The sequence below is a fragment of the Pollachius pollachius genome (genome assembly GCF_949987615.1).
Source record: "Pollachius pollachius genome assembly, chromosome: 11".
NCBI classification, from domain to species: Eukaryota; Metazoa; Chordata; class Actinopteri; order Gadiformes; family Gadidae; genus Pollachius; species Pollachius pollachius.
Genome location: NC_136944.1, coordinates 15,117,023 through 15,140,234, shown reverse-complemented (window position 1 = coordinate 15,140,234; position 23,212 = coordinate 15,117,023). Strand labels below are relative to the sequence as shown.

The following is a 23,212-nucleotide window of genomic DNA, read 5'->3' as shown; positions in this document are numbered from 1 at the left end:
TGAGATGTCCTATCGCTGCGTAGTGACTAATACGAGTGTGTCGTGAATGTGTTATATGTAAAAACCAAAACCTTACGTTTGAATCTATACACTTGTAAGATTAACACGTGTGTATGTGTAAGTATAGTGCACCTTATAACTCGGGATATCAGAAAGGGTAAATGTTGGCTCATTTATCATGGTACGTTGGTAGGCCTCTGACTGAGTTGAGATGTATGCTGGTCTGTGTTGTGGTGTTTTCCGCTATTAATGCTGAATGGCAGAATATCGAAACCCTCCGATTTGTTTTTTTTAATCCGTCGCCGTCAGTAGCGCAGTCTTGCCTCTTCGGGGCGCCACTTCCATTGTGGAGCTGTGTGTGTGCGTTCCCAGGCGTTCTCATATCCCGGCGGTCCCCCTGGAACAGGATGCCCCGAATAAGCGTTATTTTGGAGAGTGGGCGGGACTTGGTAACATGGGTTTTTGGGGTTAGAGGGAGGGATTTTCGATAAAGGGCTCGAAAGGTTTCGGATATAGCTTTTTCAAATTATTCGTAAAATCTCCTCATTTATTGTTATTGCCGTTGTTCTTATCGTCTTGTTGTTATTCTTCTAAGCTCGACTGTCGTTACACGCTTAGGAAGTAAGACACCGGAAATTCTACGTCAGTAGACCGGGATAACGTTACAATTCAGCATCCTCTCTCATCCTAACGTGTGATTGATTCTGACGATTCGACTGCCAGCTCCACCATTGGGCGCAGTGCTCGGCAGGCAGAGTCTGGCTCTACTGCTTGTGTTGTTCAATGTTTGGAGGAGCTCTTCCACCGCTTTCTCGTTCACCGTTTCGTGGTTGAAACCAATGGAGAAAGATGGCATGAGTCAACTGCATAAATATCTCCCTCTATGAGCCAAGATCGATCCAAAGACCAAGATGTCGACAAAGTGGAACAACGGGGACTCCGTTATTTGCATCGATGACAAATCATCAGCGGAGTAACCTACCCCCACAGAGCTAGCTACAGGCTAACCCAGCTAGCGAAAAGAAGGAAGAGACATTTCGGATGACTTTGGGGACGTCTGAAGCAAAACTGAAACACGTCGCGGACACTTGATAAGCCACTATACACTGGGATCTCGACTTATTCCACGTCCCACTTCGGCTGAGGTCACACAGGATACTTTAATCCTGGCTCAACCGCTAGCAAGGTACCATGCTATCGCTAAGCCAGTGAGTGGACGCAGTTCTTCATTGATGTATGATTAGGAAGCGAATTCACCCGCTTTGGTTTATCTGCGTGTGTTCATCTGAGATTGCTTAAACGGCATGTCACGTTATACGTGTAGCTTATTTTATTATAGTAAGTAGAAGACACTTGACAGTGGTCCTTAAGTACTGATACAAACAACAACCATCTGTGACTTGTTCTGCATGGCGTTCAGGATGTCAGTCATCTAACCTGGGGGTTTATTGATGACAACAACAACCACATCGTTATCCCAAGCTCCCAAGATTCACGACAAGTATCTTTTGGCAACACCCTCCCTTTTTAAAAGCCCAGCTGCTTCCTTAAACAGCGGCACTGACTTTTGAGTGGCGATGGCAGCAGTTGTGAGCTACTCACCTCCATGGTGGGTGAATTTCCTGCACAGACTTCCCCATTTCAACCTCCGGTTCGAGCAGACCAGCAGTGATTTTCAACCTGCAGATCCAACATATCAGGAGGTAAATTGAATTGTTTTGGCTGGCTCAAGAAGCACAGAACCCTTGATTCCATTGTTATTGTGACCACAAATTGTTTTGAAACGAGAGTCGTGATTATGTATCAAGTTACTGAATTAATCGGTATTACTTTACCCACTTAAATGTGTAACATTTCATTTAACAGTGAATCGCATTGCATGAACAGGGGCAAAGCTTTGTGTTTCTCTTACTTGGCCCCCGTGGTGGCTGCTGTTGGCTACGTCATGACGTCTGACAGAACAGCTCAAGATGCTCAGCTGTTGGGCAAATGATCAGAGGTCATCCAAGGGCACCGTGCTTTCCCTTGTTTTCAAGATGCCGTATTGTTTATCAAACCTTAAGGCAATAATGAGTGATGCACAGCTTTATTTTAGGGGAAGAGATGACCACACATGGTGATAAAGGCAATGTTTCTAGAAGGTGTACTTCATAGAAGTTGTTATTTATGCCGTTCCAATGATTATTTGTAAATGTCAAGTCAGTAATGTCAAAACTGTAATAACCACTTGTTGATGTAGCTGTAGGTAAAATCCTTGTATTTAATATTTTACTGATGTGAGAGTTTAAAAACACATCCAAAAGCTGATCCAATACGTCCCATGTTTGTGTTGTATTGTCTTGCAAAAGTTCCAGCAGGCATTTGACCCTAACCTCCAACGCCATTAAGCCATGAATAATCTCACCTCTGACCTCCTGTGTTCCCCCCTTCCCAAAGTCCATCGTGCTGCTGGCCGGCATCGCTCTGGTCTGCCTGGCCCTGGACCTGGTCTTCCTGCTCTTTTACTCCTTCTGGCTGTGCTGCCGGCGCACCAAGAGCCAGGAGTCCGCCAGGGCCGACTGCTGCTGCACCGCCTGGTGTGTCATCGTCGCCACGCTCGTCTGCAGGTGAGCCATCGCATTGATAAGGCTGGTGCTTGACCACCGGAAAGGCAGGCTGGGTGGCGTCTGCCATCAGTGTCAAGTCGACTCAACGTTGTATGTCATCCCCTTGAGGGTCCTCACAAAACCTTTCGTTGTACATGGAAAACCATTCTTGTTCAAAGATTGACATTGTAGTTTATGAGAAAGTGTTCAGTTGATGCTAGCGTTCTTCTTCGAGAGTTGAAGCTAAGCGATTTTAGTTTTTACCTTAGACAGAGCCATCGGTTGCACCTTGTCCGGTGGCTGTCGAGCTAATTTCCATTGATGATGACAGCAGTGTTTCCCAGCTGAATTAAAAAGTTGAGGGCCTCCTCAACTTCGGCTCAATAGACGTGAAAGGGATGGTTCCTGGGGAGCTGATGGGTGATGTGTGCTGGATTTGGTAGGATTCTACCAACTTGGTTTTAGCGTATTTTCAACCATAGCCATGGCCTTCAGAAATATAGACAACATTAACATTTGCTAATTTGACCAAAATGTTGGCAATATGGCGCCTGCAGTATCTGCATCTGCATCAGCATTTCGTCATTTTGCAGAACAGATAGGGGGAAGACATCCTCAAGCAGGATTTGTAACTGCTAGACTGCCATTGGGACTTTGAATCTGAAGAGATATAGGTTTGAATCCCAAACACCCTAACCACTGGACTATCCTTCTACCAACATATATATTCGACTCACTGGCATGCACAAATTCATATAGCAAGTTAAAAAAGTTACTCAATTATTGCCATAAGTTCTGATTTACATTTCAATATAATTTATTCAAATAACCGTTGGGAAGGCTTTGGTGCTATGTATAAGTCCTATTAGTATTTTTTGTTATTGAGTCCTGCCATATCTCATATGCAAAGGTATGCTGGTTTTGCAAAGGTATTTTTGAAAAGGTTTCTTCAGGTTAAGCAATTCCTAAGTATTTTTGATTCACCAATAGCTTAACCACAGAAGTTGAAAGCAGGGCCTGTGCTCATTAACATAAGTAGATGTACCAAAACACTGATATCCTCAGGATTTAAATTATTCAGAAATGTATTGCAGTTTTAATAATGTACACGTCAATACAAGCCTTATACAGACATTTGAAGTGCCACGATAAGGCTATCTTGATGGATGGTCTATTACTCTGCGTGTGTAATTTAAGGTCTACAAGGAGTGGTGTGGCAGACAATGTCGAGGTCTAATGTAGTGCTTAGAGGTTGGTCCTAAAGGTCCTCACTTGTCTACTTCCACAGCTGTTCTTGTATACCTCTGGTCAGTGGGTGTTCACTTCAGCTGTTTGACTAGCAAAAGAGAATGCCAGGTTCCTTATTTTCTCACATGGGGGTCTGTTATTTATAGTCTCTCAATGTGTAACATTTCAACAATGTCGTTGATTCAAATTATCTTCACGTATCAGCAGTAGATAGTGATTTAAATAATGTTATCAATAAAACCCCCGTACCTCTCTATTTGTTTAGTATCTTCCAAATACACTCTCAAAACCTCTCCATTGTTTATCTTCTTTGTTTTAACATCGTTAGGCTCTCCTTCTAAGACCATCAACACCAAAACTTTTGAAATGTGAGACATGATACCAATACTTGGTGACATGAATCCTCTTGTGGACTTTTGTGTTTTAAATTGAAAAGGGAGCCTTGTTTCATTTTACAAGTGAAGACTGTTCAGTGTTTGTTTCCTTCTCTAGCTAGAGACCATGGCTTCAGTTATTTCCTGTTGGGCCTCATTTGTCGGTTGATGGCTCACCCGGGAGCCATCTTGGTTGAGTCCATTGCGTCATTTCTCTCCTGGCAGTGAAACCAACAACGTGAAGCCCTGATGAAAAGTTTTCCTCTATTTCTTGTAATCACTTCTTCTGTGTGCCCCAGTAATCGCTCACACACACACACACACACACACACACACACACACACACACACACACACACACACACACACACACACACACACACACACACACAAACACACACACCTTTCAAAAGGCTCCTTGAATCCTTTATTCAATAGGATTGCGTTATTGTAAACAGGAAGACTGATTGGTAGGCAGCGCTATACCCCCACCAAGCAAGAACCTCTCCTTTAAAAACTCTCAAGCATTAAGCCGAGTTGTCCTTTAGGTCTCACTGTGGTGATACCATAAAAATGGGGGTTCTCATGTTGATAGTATCTTTACTCGTCTGCGAGCAGTGTGAGAGGAAGAGATTAGTAACACTCAGGAAATCGACATGCCCATTCACATGCCACAAAACAGCGTTGGTTCACTTTTTCCGTCGCTCACTGTACTTCCGTTATCAATGTGGTGCTTTATAAAGTCCTTCTCTGCATGGGGCAAGTCTCTTTGTAATGGACTGGCTGTATAATGTGGTTTTGTGTTGTTTTGTCTTTATTTATTTTTACAATATAGATATAGTATGTATAAACAAATTGATGTAAATCAGAAGCATAATTATATTATTTTATTTATTTTTTCAGCAGGTTTACGCATACCACAAAAGTGACTTAGTGAAGACAACAACTGTTAAGTTAGTTGATCGCTGTACATTTTAGATGGGTTGTTCATGCTCTGGTTTCAATTCCACCGCAGAGGATATGGAGGTTAACAGCCAACATTAAATCTGCAACTTGTACATGTGTGTGATTTCTTGCCTCAACGAGGAGAAAACATCAGCTTGTGTAAACTGGGTCGGTCCTGCCGGGCACATCTTTGGTCTAATTTCTCCTTGGTCAAAAATGTTCTCCATTTATTTTTTTCGTTGCTCAATGTACTTCCGTTATCAACGTGGTGCTTCAGAAAGTCCTTCTCTGCATGGGGCCAGTGTCTTTGTACGAGACTGGCTGTATAATGTTGTGTGGTGTTGTTTTTAATGTTATTTATTTCTACAATAGATACAGTTTGAAGGGATGTGTATAGACAAATCTATATTAATTGTAAACAGAATTATATTTATTTGCACAGTAGGTTTACGCATACCAGGAAAGTGAATTAGTGAAGTCAACGACTGTTAAGTAAATTGATTGCTGTACATTTTAGATGGGTTGTTCATGCTCTGGTTTCGTTTGCACCGCAGAGAATATGGAGGTTAACAGCCAACATTAAATCTGCAACTTGTACGATTGTGTGATTTCTTGCCTCAACGAGGTGAAAACATCTGCTTGATTAACCTGGGTTGGTCCTGCTGGGGACATTTTTGGTCAAATTTCTCCTTGGTCAAAAATGTTCTACATAATTGTGCTCTTTTTTTATTTCCTAAACGGTTCCCATTTCAATGTAAAGGGACAACAAACGGGGCTCTGGTCGGCTCTCTCAGTGCTGCCTTTGTTTGGGTTCTGCAGTGTGGGCCACGCAGCATCGCTAGCCCATTCCTCCGGGTTACCATGGCGCCACAGGAGCTCAATGCTGTCTGTTCACAGACCTCTGGACTGACAGGGTTAATGTGGGGTTCACATGCCTCTCCTCCTGCTTGCCATCTCCCCTACTTTATTTTGGCTCACCCCCCTTCTCTCTCTTCCCCTTTTGCTTTCCCCCTCTTCCCCCCTATCCGTTCTTTTGTCTGCCCCCAGCGCTGGCATAGCCGTCGGTTTCTATGGGAACAGCGAGACGTGCGACGGTGTGAACCGCCTGACGTACTCCCTGCGTCATGCCAACCGCACAGTCACAGGGGTACAGAAACTGGTAAGACCCGAAATGATCAAACTGCCAAATTGCGCAAAACCAAAAATAAAAACAATGTTGCTTTTGTTTTTTTTAATAAACACTGTCCAACTTGTTCGGCCACCCTGCAGTTCTTCCCACAATGCCTAGCGGCGCAGCCCTTTTTGGATTTAATCTCTTGAACCATGCCCCCCCACTGCCCGCAGGTGTCGGAGGGTGCGTTCTCCCTCAACCAGACGGTGGAGGGGGACCTGCAGTACCTGGAGGTGCAGTACGCCAAGCACACGGACTACCTCTCCATCACCCGGAAGCTGCAGGGCCAGCTGGAGGATCTGGTGCAGCAGATGGCGGGCATCACCTTCTGGGACCACGGCCGCGTCTCCCTGGAGGCCCTGGCCACGGAGGTGGAGCTCTACGACTGGTACAGGTACGGCTGTCAGGGGGTTTGAGGGGAGGGAGCGGGACCGGACCATGTGCCGCTGCAGTGATCATAATTAAATCATCAAATAAATCAAATAAATGACGGCTAGTTCTATTATGAATCCCGGATGGGAAATGAAGTATGGGCAATAGGAATGAACGATATACAAGCACCACATCAGCAGTTTTGTGGGTGATGTCATTATGACTTCATGCTCAAGATAGTGTGATCCTAGTCCCGACTTGTAGATTTGGTTATTGTCCCTTGACCTGAACAGATGTTTCTAACCAAAAGGAACACATCCATGTGTTCCTTTTTGTTAGAAACTTATGTTATACTTCATGGAGTTGAAGAACTGAATTATTCCAAATTCATTCCTGTTGTCCCTCTAGTCCCATGCACCACATTATCCCGTGTACATTCCTGTAGATCAGGGACGCAAACTGAATTTTTCAATTTCCCTGTCAGGCCATCGCATGTTTTTGCTTGCAAACGATGCATATGTCTAAATCTCTCTGGATCGTTAATGTCAGATTGCCACGAGAAAGCGGATGCGAAAAAACTTCTGTACATTAGCATTTAGGCTATTTAACATTGCACTGAGCCTCTGGCGTGACACTCAAGCTAACCAACACAGCCAGGGCATGGATGTCAAAGCCATGTGTTGGAATAGACCGCACCAAACAACCGAATCCCCCTCAGCACAATTCGATACAATCCATAAACAATAAGGCTGAAAAGGCTTGGTTTCGAATCATTAAAACCAGTGTTTCTCTACTCTTGGCTATGCTAGCCAAGACCGCTACTGCAATCTCTAAATAAATCAAAAGTGGAACGTCAAAGGCTTTTGTTGAGGAGAAGGAGCAAGGCTTTGGAGTCCATGAGTCAGTGGGAAGCTTATTACGTATCCAATGCAACAGTCAACGTTAGTGTCAGAATAACGTGCGTGTGCGTGCGTGACTGGAATTCAAGTTGTTGGTTGACCTGCTCCTGCAACAATGAGGTCACGTCACACACTCTGCTAATACAGACAGAGCAAAGGGTTGGTTCCACCTTGGCAGGTCGACTTTATAACCTGGCACACAAATACTACACACTGGCCGATAAATGTGCTCCTTAGGAAAATTGTAAGGCCTCAGTTTGTCTAGAATTTTTTTTACATTCGATGGATATGGTCCTCTGCTGTTGGCCATATTCTCTTTCAAAGAGTGATCTATTTCATTGATCTATATAGTGCAGTATAGATGTGATAGCAATCTGTGTGGTGGAGCCAAACCTGGTTTGTTGGTCTATGTTCTAGATTATATTGTGCTTCTGCCTTCATTTAATTGAAGTCATCATGGTTATCTTTTCTTTGTTTTGTTCCACAGATGGCTGGGCTACTTAGGCCTACTGCTGTTTGATGTCCTTATCTGCCTTCTGGTGCTGTTTGGCTTGATCCGCAACTCCAAAGGAACATTGATTGGGTGAGTACCGTTCGAATGGCACACCTGGCACCACTAAAAGGAATATGTTATGCTGGTGTCTAGTAAAAGGAGGCTTGTAAACTGTTTGCCAAATTGAAAGACACCAAAATGTCTTCAAAGACGCAACATTATTTTTGCAATAATGATAATAGGGTTTGTAAAACTATTGCGTAAAATATCCAGGGATATATGACTTGGATATGTTAAACAAAATGACAACTTACCCTAAGCCAAACTTAACAACACTTGGTTGGAAAATGAATTGGCTTGCATCCGACCCCACCTATGTGTTCCATACTTGATGGAAAAATGCTCCACATCTCCCAGGGTCCCTCCTCCCCTCACTGTAGAGGAGATTGGGTTCAGTGCTTTACTGTTCCCAGGGAGGTCATTTAAGGACCCAGGCCTCGACCAACCCAACCCAATATGAGCGAAGAAAACACATGTGGATGGATAAAAGGCATCAGCAGTAATGCAGATGCAAGAACATGTACAGGAGAGACCATATGCTTACAGAACTCAGAAAAGTGGACTTTGTGGATGATTGGTAAATGTCTGTGCACCTCTGCTCTCCCGCCTCCCCAGGGTGTGCTTGTTTGCAGTGCTGGCCATGGTTATCAGCTGGGCCTCCCTCGGCCTGGAGCTCGCCGTCTCCGCGGTAAGTGTCTCCATGGAAACCAGGATTCTGGTCTCCACGGAGAGCATAGAACAAGCCCGCACCATTGGGTGTTGCAGTTATTGTTCGGTTTCATTCTTTTTTCTTATTTTTTGTTAAAATTTGAATGTGGTAAAGAAGATTCTCTGTTCTTTTTGTTTTCCAGGCCTCCAGTGATTTCTGCGTTTCCCCGCAACTTTACGTGACCGAATTGGCTGCAAAGTATGGCGTCATGAAAAAAGGTACAAACGATGTGCTAATCTTCGCTTGTCTTTTTTTAATTTTCATGTCACCCAGCTCTGAACGGTAAAAAACACTGTTTGCGTAGGCAGCCCGGTGCCTCCTCCACGCCCCCGTGGTTTCTGATTATCCTTAAAAAAGGCCCTTGTTTTATGGACCAAGGCATGGGGGACTTTGTCTTTTCAATGGGGCCATAAAAAGGGCTCTAAAAAATGAATGATCAGCTGCGTCTCTGGCTAACGGGCTAATGGGTTGAATATCCCATATATAACTCTCGTATTTCCAGTGTGGCGGTTTCAGTAATTATTCGACCAGTCTGCTCCCTCAGTGGGCGGAGCGAGCGCGAGTGGACCAATTAGAACACAGTATGCGTGTTCGGCCCCTCTGTTGTACTCGAGGCCACTTTGGAAAATAAAAGCCAGCGATTCATTTTTTTTTTTTATTCTCCACACACTCCCTTATCAAGACCCCCTCAGGCTTCCACAGTGAGTGTGTCCATGTCCCCGCTCTTCCTCTCATCTAATTCTATGCGGGGGGAATACAACGGGGCGCGCATTTCGTTGTGCCCGGGCCAGAATAATGGAGACGAGGTCTGCAGCTGTGGTTGGTGCATGGCTGCCTTTCTAAATCGAAGCACGATTTCCATGGTTCTTTTATTGTGCGCTCACATTGTACACTGCTGCTGTAGTACTGTACGTCGGTCCCTGTCCCCCCCCGCCCCAGGGTTCATCCATGCATGTGACCCCCCTGCTGTCTCCCATTTTCCGCTTCACGTACACACGCCCGCTCTGCTGCCGTGTGTGCGTTTAGTAAAGACACGGTTTATGATCTTCTTGTTTTTGTACTCCTGAAGAACGTGACCTGCTCGCTGTTATCTCGGGTGATGAGTCCATGTTTTGTTTGTCTTTGGTTAAGTTGCTAACCGGCTCGACTTTAAAATGTGTCAGAATGGCGAGATGGCAAGACAAAAGGCATTGTGGATGTTTTGATTGGAAATGTCTCCTTCAAGGCCTTACCGCTGGGGCTCCTTTTCCACCACGGGTTTTCCTCAGGCTTCAGCAGTAGCATCAAGTCTGCGAAACCAAACTAAATGTGGGCCTGGGAATCTTTTTTTAAGTCTGCGTTTGTGATGAAAGACAATACAACCCAAATGAATATGCCGCGGCATGCCTCTAATCCAATGGAATATGAGCGGAGCATGTCAACAGAAGTCAATGGGAAGGGTTGGGTGTTCACCACCACAAAGGTACACATTCAAAAGTCACATGTTTAAACACAAAACTGCCCCTTTTCAAATCTGGTTTGTTAAACTGGTGGCGTAAGTGTATGGTTGTGAGAGTTATTGTCATTGCGGCTGACACGCACTCAAACGCCTATTGTGTTTCTCTGTCCAACCCCCTCCCTCAGAAATCCTGCAGTACTACCTGACCTGCAATGTGGAGCAAGCCAACCCGTTCCAGCAGGTTTGTGGAACTGACATTTAACCTTTTTTTTTATAAAAGATGATGAATGCCGTATTTATGTTGGGGGATCTTGTGGTATTCCTTACATCAAGAGTAGCAGTCCGCCCTCATACATACATTTGCATGATGGCGTATACAAGTGTACACACTTGTGCATATGGACTCCAGCTTGTTTATGATCTGCGGCTGGTACGCCGTGAGTGATTTCCCCCCCCACCTCTGCCCCAGTAAACGTTGCCCTGGAGAGAACGGTTCTCGTTCTTAAGACTAAAGTACATTCCCTTCCACCTCGTCAGCAGAAGGAAAAAACAAAAACGCATGCAGGACTGGATACGAGAATAACAGAACTAGTTTCAGATTCAATAATGTTGCTACTGTAAAACATCCTTTCGGAGACAAGACAACAAAAAAACAACAGATTGCCCCCTGAAATCATTCATCATCTATTTCACCCTCCCGGCCTTTATGAATTAATGAAAAGCGTTGAGTGCCACTTAGGCCGCTGGCAGCCAGAGGCCGGGTTATGTATAATGCACAGCGTTTTGCTTCCACAAGTACACCGTCCACACACCCGCCGTCCGCCACCAGCACCTCTCTGAGTGCACAGACAGCGGGGAGGGACGTTTCTGAGTGACGGGACAGCGACGGTCGCTAACCGCTCGATAGCAGACTGCTGCCCTTCCAGACTGATGTGTGGGTGGTGTTGTTTTATATCTAGATATCAATCTCCTTCTAACCCCGTGTTGCAGAAGCTGTCCGGGAGCCATAAGGCGCTGGTAGAGATGCAGGACGACGTGTCTGAGCTGCTGCGCTCCGCGGCCAGGGACTACGCGGACACCAAGGTGTGTGTGTGTGTGTGTGTGGTGTGTGTGCTCCACTGTACTGTACTCCACCAGCAGCATGTAGCTACATCACCAGGGCTCTACACCAGCTCCATCCTGAGTCATAAGCAGCTGGAGACAGAGGTGCCCACCTGCCGACGCACAAAGCCCAAATAAATTTGGAGAGAATTCTTTTTTTTTTATTGAGTTCTTTTTTTTTTTTTTAATTTTTATTATTATTATTATTATTATTATTATTATTATTATTATTATTATTATTATTATATACGCTCGCAGGAATTTATGTGCCCCTTATCTTTTAGACTTATTTCAGGAGCACAGTGCTCCTTAAAAACAAAAACAAGAATGTCGGCTTAGAGCCCTGGCATCACTTCACCATGGCCTGTGTCTTCATGCTTTCCCAACATCGCCAAAAAACGACGCGCTACACACAGTACATTACACCTACACCTTTTGTTGTTCTTTGACAGACTTACACACACACACACACTCACACTCACACACATCCCCGCCCCCCCCCCCCCCCCGCACCTGTTTACATAAAGGGCCTGTTGACTGGGGGGGGGGGGGGAACTAGAGGGACTGTACTATTGTCCGCTGCCACTGTATTATGCTCTCACTGGCCCGTACACACCACACGTGTTATGGGACTGCAGCCGGGGCAGGGGATATGAGCTCGGGGAGAGCGAGCCGTGCTTCATCAGCGGAGCTCGCTCGCCCGCACAGAGAAATGTGCCGAGTCATTAAGAATGTGTGTACGGCGTCACGGGACGTGTGTAGTAGGAGTAGTAGTAGTAGTAGTAGTAGTACTACTACAACGAGTAGTAAACAGGCACAAGGGCAGCTGGAATTTCCCCGGAGGACATGTAGAGGAGATCGATTAGCATTCCTGGTGACTCTTCATACTCAAAGCATCTTTCCTTGATTAATCAATTAATTCAATTGATATTAGGTATCTTTTTAAGAGGCTCAAACCAATTCACCTTATTTGACTGGTATCTTACGATCTATAAAATAGATAAGAAACAGCCCTTGTTCTCAACAATGATGTTATGCATTATGTGTGAAGGCCTTTTCGCATTATCTCTCTCGGCTTTGTTAATATAACCCAGACCTACAGTACCACAGAGCACTTCCCCAATCCTTCTAACACGCACCAAGCCCCTCTGTGTGGTCTCAGGGCTGGACCATTAGGTAGAGGCGTTCTCCAGACACCAGAGAGAGGAACGGCACACAAGAAGCCTCTGAACCTCCTGCTGGAGCTTTTAATCATCCGCCGATTCTTAGGGTTTCTCTCTCTCTCTCGCTCTCGCTCTCTCTCTCTCTCTCTCTCTCTCTCCAGCCGAATCTGGAGCAGATCCAGGGGGTCCTGAACACCACGGAGATCGGCCTGCATCAGCTCACGGCGCTGGTGGACTGCCGCAGCCTGCACATGGTAAACACACACACACACAGGGCGTTGTCTGTACACACAGCGCCACTGTGTGGGCCTGCTCCTGTTGGATGCCCTGCTCAGTCTCCTCAAACCGTCCTCCCTCTTTGTTGTCCACTGCCGCAGTATCGTCGACCGTGCTCATCATAAATGATTCCACACCACATAACTATGCTTCGCAAATGAGGGTTTATTTCAACGGAAACGTGTGGTGCTAAAGCAGTTTCTTGGTTTTGGTTAAGCAAAATGGGTCTTCCATTATCGCATGATGCATTTTGTGGTAGTAGAGAGAAAGTCAATGTTCTCCGAGTATCTCCCTATGAAATCATTTTTCATTAGTCATTATTGTGTGTGTGTGTGTGTGTGACAAAATGTGGGCACATTGTACAGCCGCGGTCTCTCATAAACAAAAAATGAAAAGCTGTTGGAACAAAAAGCTGATCTTAATCGTCTTAACCTTGATCAGCACGTGCCTCAACAAAGCCCCTCCCCTCCCCCCTCTATGTTTCTCCAGGACTACGTGCAGGCCATGACCGGCCTGTGCTACGACGGGCTGGAGGGCCTGATCTACCTGCTGTTCTTCTCCTTCGTCACGGCCCTCATGTTCACCTCCATCATCTGCAGCGTCCCTCACACCTGGCACAGCAAAGGGTAATGCATGCCAACCTTTTGGCTCACATGGATCCGTTTTCCACCTGGTTCAGTTGGCAGGATTGTCCCCAGGTGTCACAATGTGTGTGACTGGCAGCCGAAAGATTCTCGAGTTTGAACCCCAATGTCATCGCAATGTCAATTCTACCTGTGGGCAACCTTGAGCAAGATGCCTCACCCTCTCTTATACAATTCCCTGTAAATCTCTTTGTATTGAAGTATCTGCTGAATAACAGTATTGTAATAGTCTCTTTTGTACAGTTTTATTATTTGCCTATTTGGCAATGTGTTGAATCGCAAATTGACCTCCAACTAATACATCCAACTTCTCTTAAGCAGTTTCTTTATTTTGGAAGTGATGAATGCGTGGGCCAGTTTATATTCCAGCCAATAACATATCCTCATTCACCATTGTGGTCATCTAAAGCCTGACGTATGATCCCACTTCACTTGTATTTTGTTGCTTCATACACGTTTTACTCGGAAGCAGTCCAATTGAGGAAGAAAAGAAAAGTGACTCCGCATAAAGCTCTAAAAGCCATCCCCACCCCTCGTCTTTCTGAGTAAACAATATTAAAACGGGGAAGTGAAAGATTAGGGTTTACGGTAGTTGCCCGGCCCTCTTCATAAACTCCATTTAAAGAGTCGTGGCACGGGGTCAGGCCCCTCTGGTGGTTTTCAGCAGCATCGGAGCGCAGACAGCCCTAACGATCCGCCGGATGAACCCATCGAGCGGGGCTCTGCTGCGTCTGCCTTTCTCCCCGCTGATGATAGACTGGCTGTGTGCTCCCCAGAGCAGCTGGAGACAGGCCAGCCCACGCCAGCTGCTCCCTCTAAAGACACCGCTTCCTGTCAGCCCACCTAATTGCTCCGGGCCGGAGGAAAGAATCTTTCCACATCCTACCTCCGACGTGTGTGTGTGTGTGTGTGTGTGCGCGCGCGCTTTTGGAACGGGTCGCTCGCCGTGGAAACGGGATGAAACGCATCCGATTTCCGTTCTCTCCTTTTGAGCGCAACGTTGGGTTTGGGGAAGTGGGCTTTTTGCCCGGCTAGGCCTGCGGCACGGTGTTATTTAAGGGGGCCGGGCGTGCTGGCTTTGAGCTCGGCATACTCATGACGAGGCCAATCTACTCGTCCTCTTAACGCTTCCTTCATCGCCCCGTGGTGAGATTACTATTCGTTTGGCAACGGATTAAAACATAATGCCGTCTCAGCGAAATGTTGTCATGGTTAAACCATCTAACTCCTCTGCTAAAGCTCAATAAACATAGTTAAACATGGGGGGGTAGGGTGGAGGAAAATGTACAGGAAGATGACTCACTTCTTCCTGCTCCTAAATGACTTGTATCTCTTTAAGTAGTGGATGGCTTAACACTGAAAATATTAAAAGGCTTTGTGCTACATTTGATCATTGAAGGAGACTGTCCACTCCTAACTGGAGGGGACATATGGCTTGCCTGATCGAGTCCAGTGGGTCATTTCCGGGCATACATGCATCACGCCTTCAAGTCATTTGGCCGAGCTCCCCCCTCTGTTTTAGTTCCCCCTCTTGTGTTTGTTCCCCCACTGTCTTCAATCTGCCCTCTGAGCCGTCCATCTCTTTATATAATCCTTCCCTACTGCTGCAAATTTGGAACATACGGAAGCATAATATTATTAGTCATTGATTTAAAGAGCCCCCACAATGCAAAGCTCAGCATCTCTCGCTCTGCCGTTTGTGCTCTTATTACGCGTGCACTGATTGGCTCGCGGTGATGTCATTGTTTGGCTATGCTGCACAACGCCCCGGGGGGGGGGGGGGGGGGGGGGGGGGGGGCGTTGTGTTACTGTACACTACAGGGACATAGGCAGTCATGATGCACCATGTGCTTCTATTGCCGCTATCTAACAGCCTTGGTCATGTGAGCCACTGTTACTGAACCCTCCACCATTCCCACCAGATCTCAGTGAAAACCACCGGGTTCCAAAGTGTCAGAAGAACTCTCGGTCATAAAGAGAGCTTTACATGTTCCAAGAGAGGCTATTTTTAGACGCAGTCTTCCATCGCATTAAGCACAAAGGAAACCACATTTGATTCACTGGAAACGTTTTTTTTTTTTTTTTTTTCTTCTTTCTTTTTGTATCGCCAGGGCCATCATCTATTCCCAGTGGCGAAGGGCTCCTCCTGGTGGCGACGGGTTGTAACTGCACGTCTGACTTCTGTTTTGTTTCGGTTGTTTCTTTTCCTCCAGGAGCGAGGAGGACGACGACATGGAGGAGGACGACTCCCTGAGCCACGGCGGCCGGCAGAACCATGAGAACCTGTACCGCGTGCACATGCCCAGCCTGTACAGCTGTGGCAGCAGCTACGGCAGCGAGACCAGCATCCCCGCGGCCGCGCACACCGTCAGCAACGCCCCCGTCACCGAGTACATGTGAGTGTGAACGCCCGCCTGTTTTTTAAATAACAAGACCCCCCCCCCCCCCCCGTGGAAAAGCGAGGGAGCCTTGGGAAGGGCTGCACGGTTGTTTGTGATTTCATCGAATTTGCAATTTTTGTGAGATCATCGTTAAGGGTCGCAGTTTGTGCATTCAAAGAAATATAATTGGGGAAATGGTGTAATCTGATTTTGTACGTGTGTTACATAAAAAATGTATAACAATAGCAACTCAACAATTAGGCAATGCAAGGCAAGACAACTTTATTTATATAGCACTTTTTATACTTGAGGCAGACTCAAAAGTGCTTCGCATAGAAACATCGTCATACATAAAAGTAAATGAAAGTACAAGAAAGGCAAAGTTTAAACAATGCATTGTTGAAAGTGCAATTTGTTTAAGATTTAGGAGAAAGCTAAAAAGCTAAAAGTCTTCAGTGTAAAGTTGGGAGTTGAGGGAAATCTTAAATCCTAAAAATTTGCGCTCTAACAATTCACATGAATTATCTTTTATGAGCGCTAGAATCTGGTGTGTCTGTCTGAGGAATCACCTGGGGATGGCAAGTTGAATCGATAATCGGTTAATCGCAATGAATAATTGCTATCCCCATTATCGGGAAAAATAATCTCAATTATCAAATTCGGTAGTGATTGTGCCGCCGTGGTTCTGGAGCAAAGGGGAACTGAATCTGGAAGGACCCCAAAGGGTTTCCTAAGAGCAGGGCTCGCCTTTTTGCTGTATAAGCGTGGCCTTTGTCACGCACCATCCATCTGTGTACATTCATTTTTAAAGACTGACTCACTTGAAACAAAAAGATTTGATTGCATAGGTAGTCTATTTCTTTTTTACTCTGAGTACCTTGACGTCTCTTGCCTCACGAACTAACTCTCGCCCTCCTACTTTATAAAAAATCTCGACCCACTTGCAGTCCAAGGCTGGTTATTATGTAATCTATTACGATTGATCTTTTCTGGCGTGTGTGTGTTTGTGTTCGCATTCTCTTATCTTGAATGCATGAGCATTAGTGCTGCTGTGTAATTTCATTGACATTACATTCCATTACACTTTGCACAGTGAACAAACCAACTCTTTTAGCCGTTTGTCCCTACTGGAACTTAAAGGGGTCGTGTTTCCAGTGAGAGCGCTCACACATTGGCCGCATTCAGCACTGCTCAAAACCTTCATTACCACACATCATATTGAACACGGAACAAGACCTAAAATGGAATCTGCCGACGTGCGTTGTCTTACTACTACACTTAGCACGTTGAGTCTGCCTCGTGTATGAAAAGAGCTATATGAATAAAGTCGCCCTGCCTCGTGGTACACTGGCTGCCCGGCACCCCGGTGCTCGCCTGGTGTGTAGCTCTGCGGTAACTGAGTGAACGCCACACAGCACCTACTCGTGATGTAGTATTGTTCTGATTGTTGTTGTTGCGTTGTTCCAATGAAACCGTTTTTAAAATGACAATGGGGAAAAAGAAAACAACACCAAGTTATGTCTGCGTTACAACAGCCCTGTTTTGAATTGTTAGGAAGGAGCATGGCGTAGCGGCAATATTGGCACATTATTATCACAATTATACTGTTTTGGGTGAACTATGACCTATACGTCTTTTTAGTTTTACTGGCACCGATGCCCCCTTGGAAAAAAAAAACGTGCATACAACATACATAACAGATGATCGCAAATTCCACCGTTTTGGTCGCAGTCTTGGAGAAAACGCTTCTCCAGTGCATACTGACTGTGGTGCCCGACGCGTGCAGCTGTTGCTCCCCAGCTGGGCGGTCTTTGAAACCCAAGGCCCTCCGCAAGATTAGTGGGGGTTTGGGTGGAGGCTGATGGGGGCTGACCTCGGGTGGCCCCCCGGCCTTTGCATGCTGAGGGCGGACACCCTGACTCTGTTAACCCACTTGCTGTGTGCGTGTGTGTGTGTGTGTGTGTGCGTGTGCGTGCGCCATTCATGTATACATCCATATTGTCCAACTTTTGTTTTTCTGCTGTTCCGTGCAACACTGGTTTAAAGAGCTTATTTCAGTTAGTTATGGTCCTATCCAAAGTAATATGAGAAGTGGGATGTGTTCACATGTTCTATGTAGCTCGCCTTTGGGTGAATAAGGAGAAGGATTCATGCGCTGTCTTCTTTTTATATTAATATGTGTGTGTGATCCTCAGGGCCCAGAACGCCGCCTTCCAGAACCCGCGCTGTGAAAACACCCCTCTGATTGGACGAGAGTCTCCTCCCCCCTCCGTAAGTACAGCCAGCGCTCGTCGCCGGGTAGAAAAGGAAAAAAGCAACCCTGTTTGATTCCCTACCGTGGGCCAGCCCTCCAGAGGAACGGCGTGGCTGTAATTAGTTCCCTCCCCGAGCACATGGTCTTCTCAGGGCAGCAGCCTGCCAGGCTGACCAGACTCTCAGCGTCTCCCTAGTGCACGTAGGAAGCATGGAAACGTCTATACGCGTGTGTCTGCATTGGTCGATCGCGTCTTCGTTCAATGCTTTGTATAATTTATTCCCTCATCTCTTTTGGAGAGGTGTTGTTAAACGTCAAATAAAATAAAAAAGTAGGCTATTATTATGGATTTATTTTTTGTGTATGTTTCAAATTTAATAGTTCATTAGTCATTTTCTTGTTACTCCTATTTGACCTTAGATGAACACACGCCACCTTTATTAATAGTTTTTTCCTCAAGGGCAGCATGTGGTGTTGACAGCAGCTATTGAACCCGTATTCAAAACATTGACCCATACCCTCACGGCCCTAGCCTTTCTCAATCGTCTTCTCCGTCACTCTGGACGCAAGGCGACAATGGCCCCAAGGGTTATGGAAGTTTCTGATATCGTGCAGTTCCCTTGTGTCGCAAATCCCATCTTAAGTCTCGCCCCTCCTCCCTCTTCCCCGACTACTCCCCTGGTTTCCTCCCCTGGTTTTCCTCCCCTGGTTTTCCTCCCCTGGTTTTCTCCGCCGTCCTTCTGAGAACTCCTCCTGGTATCCAGCTGAGCCTCGGCGTTGTTGTATCTACTCTCTCTCTTTCTCTCTCTCTCCCTCCTCTCCTCTCTTGTGGTTGTTGTTGTCCTCTCCCCCCCGCCACATCCGTCCAGTTGTATTTGACCGCCGCCGACAGTAGCAGCGGTCAGAGCTGGCAATTAAAGCCCTCGGGGAGTTCCAGATCGTTTTGGTAACCTCCATCACCTCCATCTCCTATCGCTAACAGGTACTACTCATGCCTGCCACCACCACCACCACCACCACCTAACCCGAGCCCCCCCCAACCCAAACCCCTCCTCCGTCCCTGATTGCTGGACTGTGGACACCCACCCCCCCAATATCTCCTCCCTTCCCCTGGAATGGCAGCTCCCCCCCAAACCTAGCCTACCCAGTAGCCCCTTTAACGTCCGCATCCCAGCCAGACTCCCAGGCTCGCCCCTCTCCCTTCTCCTCTTTTGGTCTGTTCGCCTGGAGGTGGGATCTCTCACCTGCTCTCTGGACGGCCTCGGGCTGCATGTTCATCTCAACCCACCCCCTCTTCCCCAGACCGCCACACCACCGCGTGTCTAAAGACATCACTATGACAAGATGACGAGATAGCCTTTGCTACCTGACGTTGGGAAACTATTGACCCAAACTGCTGTTTGTTATTCCCATTTTCTTATTTTTTCTCAGTAACTGGATCCCCACGGCCCCAGCATTTGTTGTTGTGATACTATGATTGCAGAGCGGATATTGTATTAACAACGTTAGGATATGGTTTATCTGTACATTTAAGCAAATTCCGGGGGGCTGTATAGATTGATTTCTTGTAAAATATTGTACTTTGGTTTATTGGTTAATATTGATTCATTCTTCATCCCTAAATGGGTTATTAGTCTTCGGAAGGGAGGTATTTCACATTCAACTAGACAAAGTTGATACATTTAAAACGAGGGGGCACTACATGAAAGTGCCCGTAAATCTTTCCAATGGACCAGAGTAGAGTGCACTTATGACTTGATGATGTAATGTAGCATACACACAACTAATCAAAACAATATTGCCACTCTGCCTCCAAGGTAAGTTTGATATCATCTTGATGTGCAATGTTCCCACTACAGTACAGGCGGTGTAAATAAATCAAATTGCATCCCAACATTTTGTTTGTGTGATGACACTTTCGTTGGTGAGTGTTGTCGTACAAATGTACCATGTTATTTCTCCCGTACGTATTTGGAAGTTCAATCACTTGCATTGTGACTCGCATGGTCCTGGCTGAAGTGTGCATGAAGGTGGCACACGATGATTGAACAAGTAGTAAACTGAGGGTGAAAGATGTACTGTATGTTTTACCCTCTGCAGAAAATACACTGACTGCTGCTATATTTTCAAAGGAACTGCATTCCATCTCAGGGCCCAAACAAGCTTATCTTGTTTCCCCCCATCTTTAAAAAAAGATTGTGTTCATTGGTGAACTGGGGTATGGGTGTTTGGAGGTCATCCCTACTTATGAAAAGCAAACTTCATAAGTAAGGAGTGGGGAGTCTGAGGCAACTTGTCAGAAGAGTTGTATCATATCGGATTATGGAGTGGAATAAAGCTCACTTGCAATGTAGTTTTACTTGTGAAAGATGGCGACAAAACAAATACGGATTCATAAGACACTATTTAGCTGTAGTTTACAAACTTCTTGTTGAACATCGACATTGTCAGATTCTAGATCACCTTCATTCAGTTTCAACATTTTTCTGCGATGTTGAAGCTAATGATCTAAAATAGTTCATGCATGCAATAGTTGTAAAGAAATGCAAGTGAAACTAACTTGTGTGTTATGTCCTGTGTTTCTCCGCAGTACACCTCCAGCATGAGGGCTAAGTACCTGGCCAACAGCCCACCCGAGCTGGACGAACCCGCAGCAATCTAGACCACGCCTGGCCTCGCTCTCTCTGGCCACCCATGCATACAAACACTCACGTGCATATATCTTAGCACGCACATGTCAAACTCATGCACGCAAACTCATACACGCGTTCACCCTCACACACGCGCAAACTCGTGTACACAAACGCACATACACACACGCATGCAAACTCATACACATACAAACACTGCATGGAACAGATCATTCACATGTTTGAGAGTGACCCGACATCTGGTCGTCAGATGTTTATTCAACTCCCATTGTTGGTTTATCATTCATACATTCTTTCAGTAATCTGGTCATTCATTCAACTGTACTGATATGCGGTCATCAGAAGGCAGTTGGATTGACATTGCAGAATTTGATTTATTTGCAGTGTGATTCATTGTTTTTAAAAAAGAGGCAAAATGGTTTCCTCTGATTAATCTTGGATGTTTCTTTGATAACGAATGCATCCTAGCGTAGGATGTGACGAGCCGACAAGTCAAACCGAAATCCATACGAGATGCTGGACTTGACGGTGATGACTACTTGGTGTTTCCGCAGTTCCACTTGATGCCAGACTAGTCTATAAATGTTGTAGAGAGGGTGCAAAAAGGACACAAAAACACCCACGACCCAATGAGCGTATCTCACCATTCCATCGTTGCTGTGTTTCAGGGAGTGTAACAACAGACAACCTTTGTTGAATATCCATCGTCTCGCTTCGTGGTGTATTTTGTTTCGGATATGGGTTTGGGGGGGAGAGGTGGTGGTGGTTTGATACCCCCCAACCCACCCTGCTATATTCAGGTTAGCCACTCCCATTTGAGCCACTACCCAGTGTACACTGTGGTATATAAAACAAGCATGTACTTTTTATTACCGTTCACCTGTCTTATGTTATTCTTGTGCCCACATGGGGACTGTATGGGACCAGTTATTTTGCAGTCATGCACACGTATCGTATGTCTGGTCAAATGAGAATTTTTTTATTTCCATAAGTATGTCGTTACATGTGGGGATCTTTAACTGATTTCAACCCCTTTTTACGATGCGTTGAGAAAGCCACTGGTTTGCTCATTTGGAATGCATGTTTGACCGTTTTTTTTGTTTTGTTCATATGTGGAATAGGTTTATCTGGGGAGAGCATTCACAAGTGATTTCCATCCAGCCCCCCAATACTCCCCCAGTACTGTGGTATCCACCAGGGATCACGTTTACTACAGAAGAGAATCTTTTGTACCGCTAGAAAGCACAAATGTTTGTACTGGATGACTTACAGAGGACCGAACGGACAGGAGACATTAGTGCGCGTCATGATGTTGCTGTCATCTGCAGCCTTACAGGTAGAACTACAATGAGCAACTGCAGACTCAAAACTGCCCCTTTTTTGTATCTAAAAATTTTGCTGAAGTGCTGTCGGCACCGAAGCGTGTCTCATTGTCCTTCAATGCAAGAAGTCAAATAATACACGAGACGGAAAATAATACACCTTTTTGAGTTTGGGTTTGCAGTCACTTTGGTTAAACTTTCCTGAAGAAAGTTGATATGGAATGCGGTTTGGGTTTGCTGTTGATGCATTGGCCAAGCTGGAAGTTTTCTCTGGTCCGGCGCTTTGGTGGCTCTCTCTCACAAATGTGTTTTAGCATTTTGAGTTATGAACGAGTTAGCCCGATCCTGCAGGACGGATGCCGTGGGGGCTTGTTTTGTTGTGTCGTTGTATTCCTCTCCAGAGTTCATGTGAATCCTCTGCATAGTCATTTTTTCCTCCGTAAGCATGACAGTCCTTAAGAATCTGAAGTGAGATATGACATATTTGTGCTACTACTGCCTCCATATTTCTGCATGGTGTACAAGTTTCCCGAGGAGGAGTTTGTTCTTCTTTGGTTTATGTAGGACTGGACCAAACGACAAAGCACAAGATCTCGTTTTTTATGTCTTCACTTAGGTCTAGGTCTGTGAAGTTCCCGCTACGGGGTTGCCTGGGCGATGAAATCGGGATTGTGACTTAAAAACTTGCGTACTCTTCTGTGCTCTGTAAAATATACAAATGTTAATATTCCGGCGCAATGTTACTGTTTTTGGGGTAGGACACTTTGTTTATTTGTCATGCAATGATGTTGTACAGAATATAAATGTTTGAAAATGGAGTAAAATCTTGGTTGAGTTGACATTATCTTAAGCAATCTTTTAAATTGATTTTAAACAACATACGTTTTTTTTATTTTGCTTTGTTCATTTTGATAATGTTTCTTAAATTGCATTTTAGAATATCTTGCAAACGTACGTTTCATTTAATTTAATGAATAGTTTACATCTTTCATCTTTTTTTTTCTCTCGCTCTCTCTGAAAAGACCAGTGGAGACTGACTCATTGTTTTATAAATATTTTTTGTGACAACAAAAATGTTTGTTAAACCTGTGGTTACCTTGAGCTTGAACACTGTTTTAAAAAATAAA

General features: G+C 45.4%; 1 protein-coding gene across 1 annotated transcript; it reads left to right on the top strand.

The window, feature by feature from the left end:
* The first annotated feature begins 751 nt into the window (after nt 1-751).
* Nucleotides 752-23,212, top strand: ttyh3a (tweety family member 3a). The gene is made up of 14 exons (XM_079746770.1): nt 752-1,703; nt 2,437-2,606; nt 6,199-6,310; nt 6,496-6,716; nt 8,081-8,176; nt 8,762-8,834; nt 8,998-9,073; nt 10,479-10,534; nt 11,284-11,376; nt 12,719-12,811; nt 13,323-13,459; nt 15,691-15,873; nt 18,054-18,129; nt 20,703-23,212. Exons 1-14 carry the CDS (start codon nt 1,578-1,580, stop codon nt 20,772-20,774), a joined length of 1,584 nt encoding a protein of 527 aa, XP_079602896.1. The 5' UTR covers nt 752-1,577; the 3' UTR covers nt 20,775-23,212.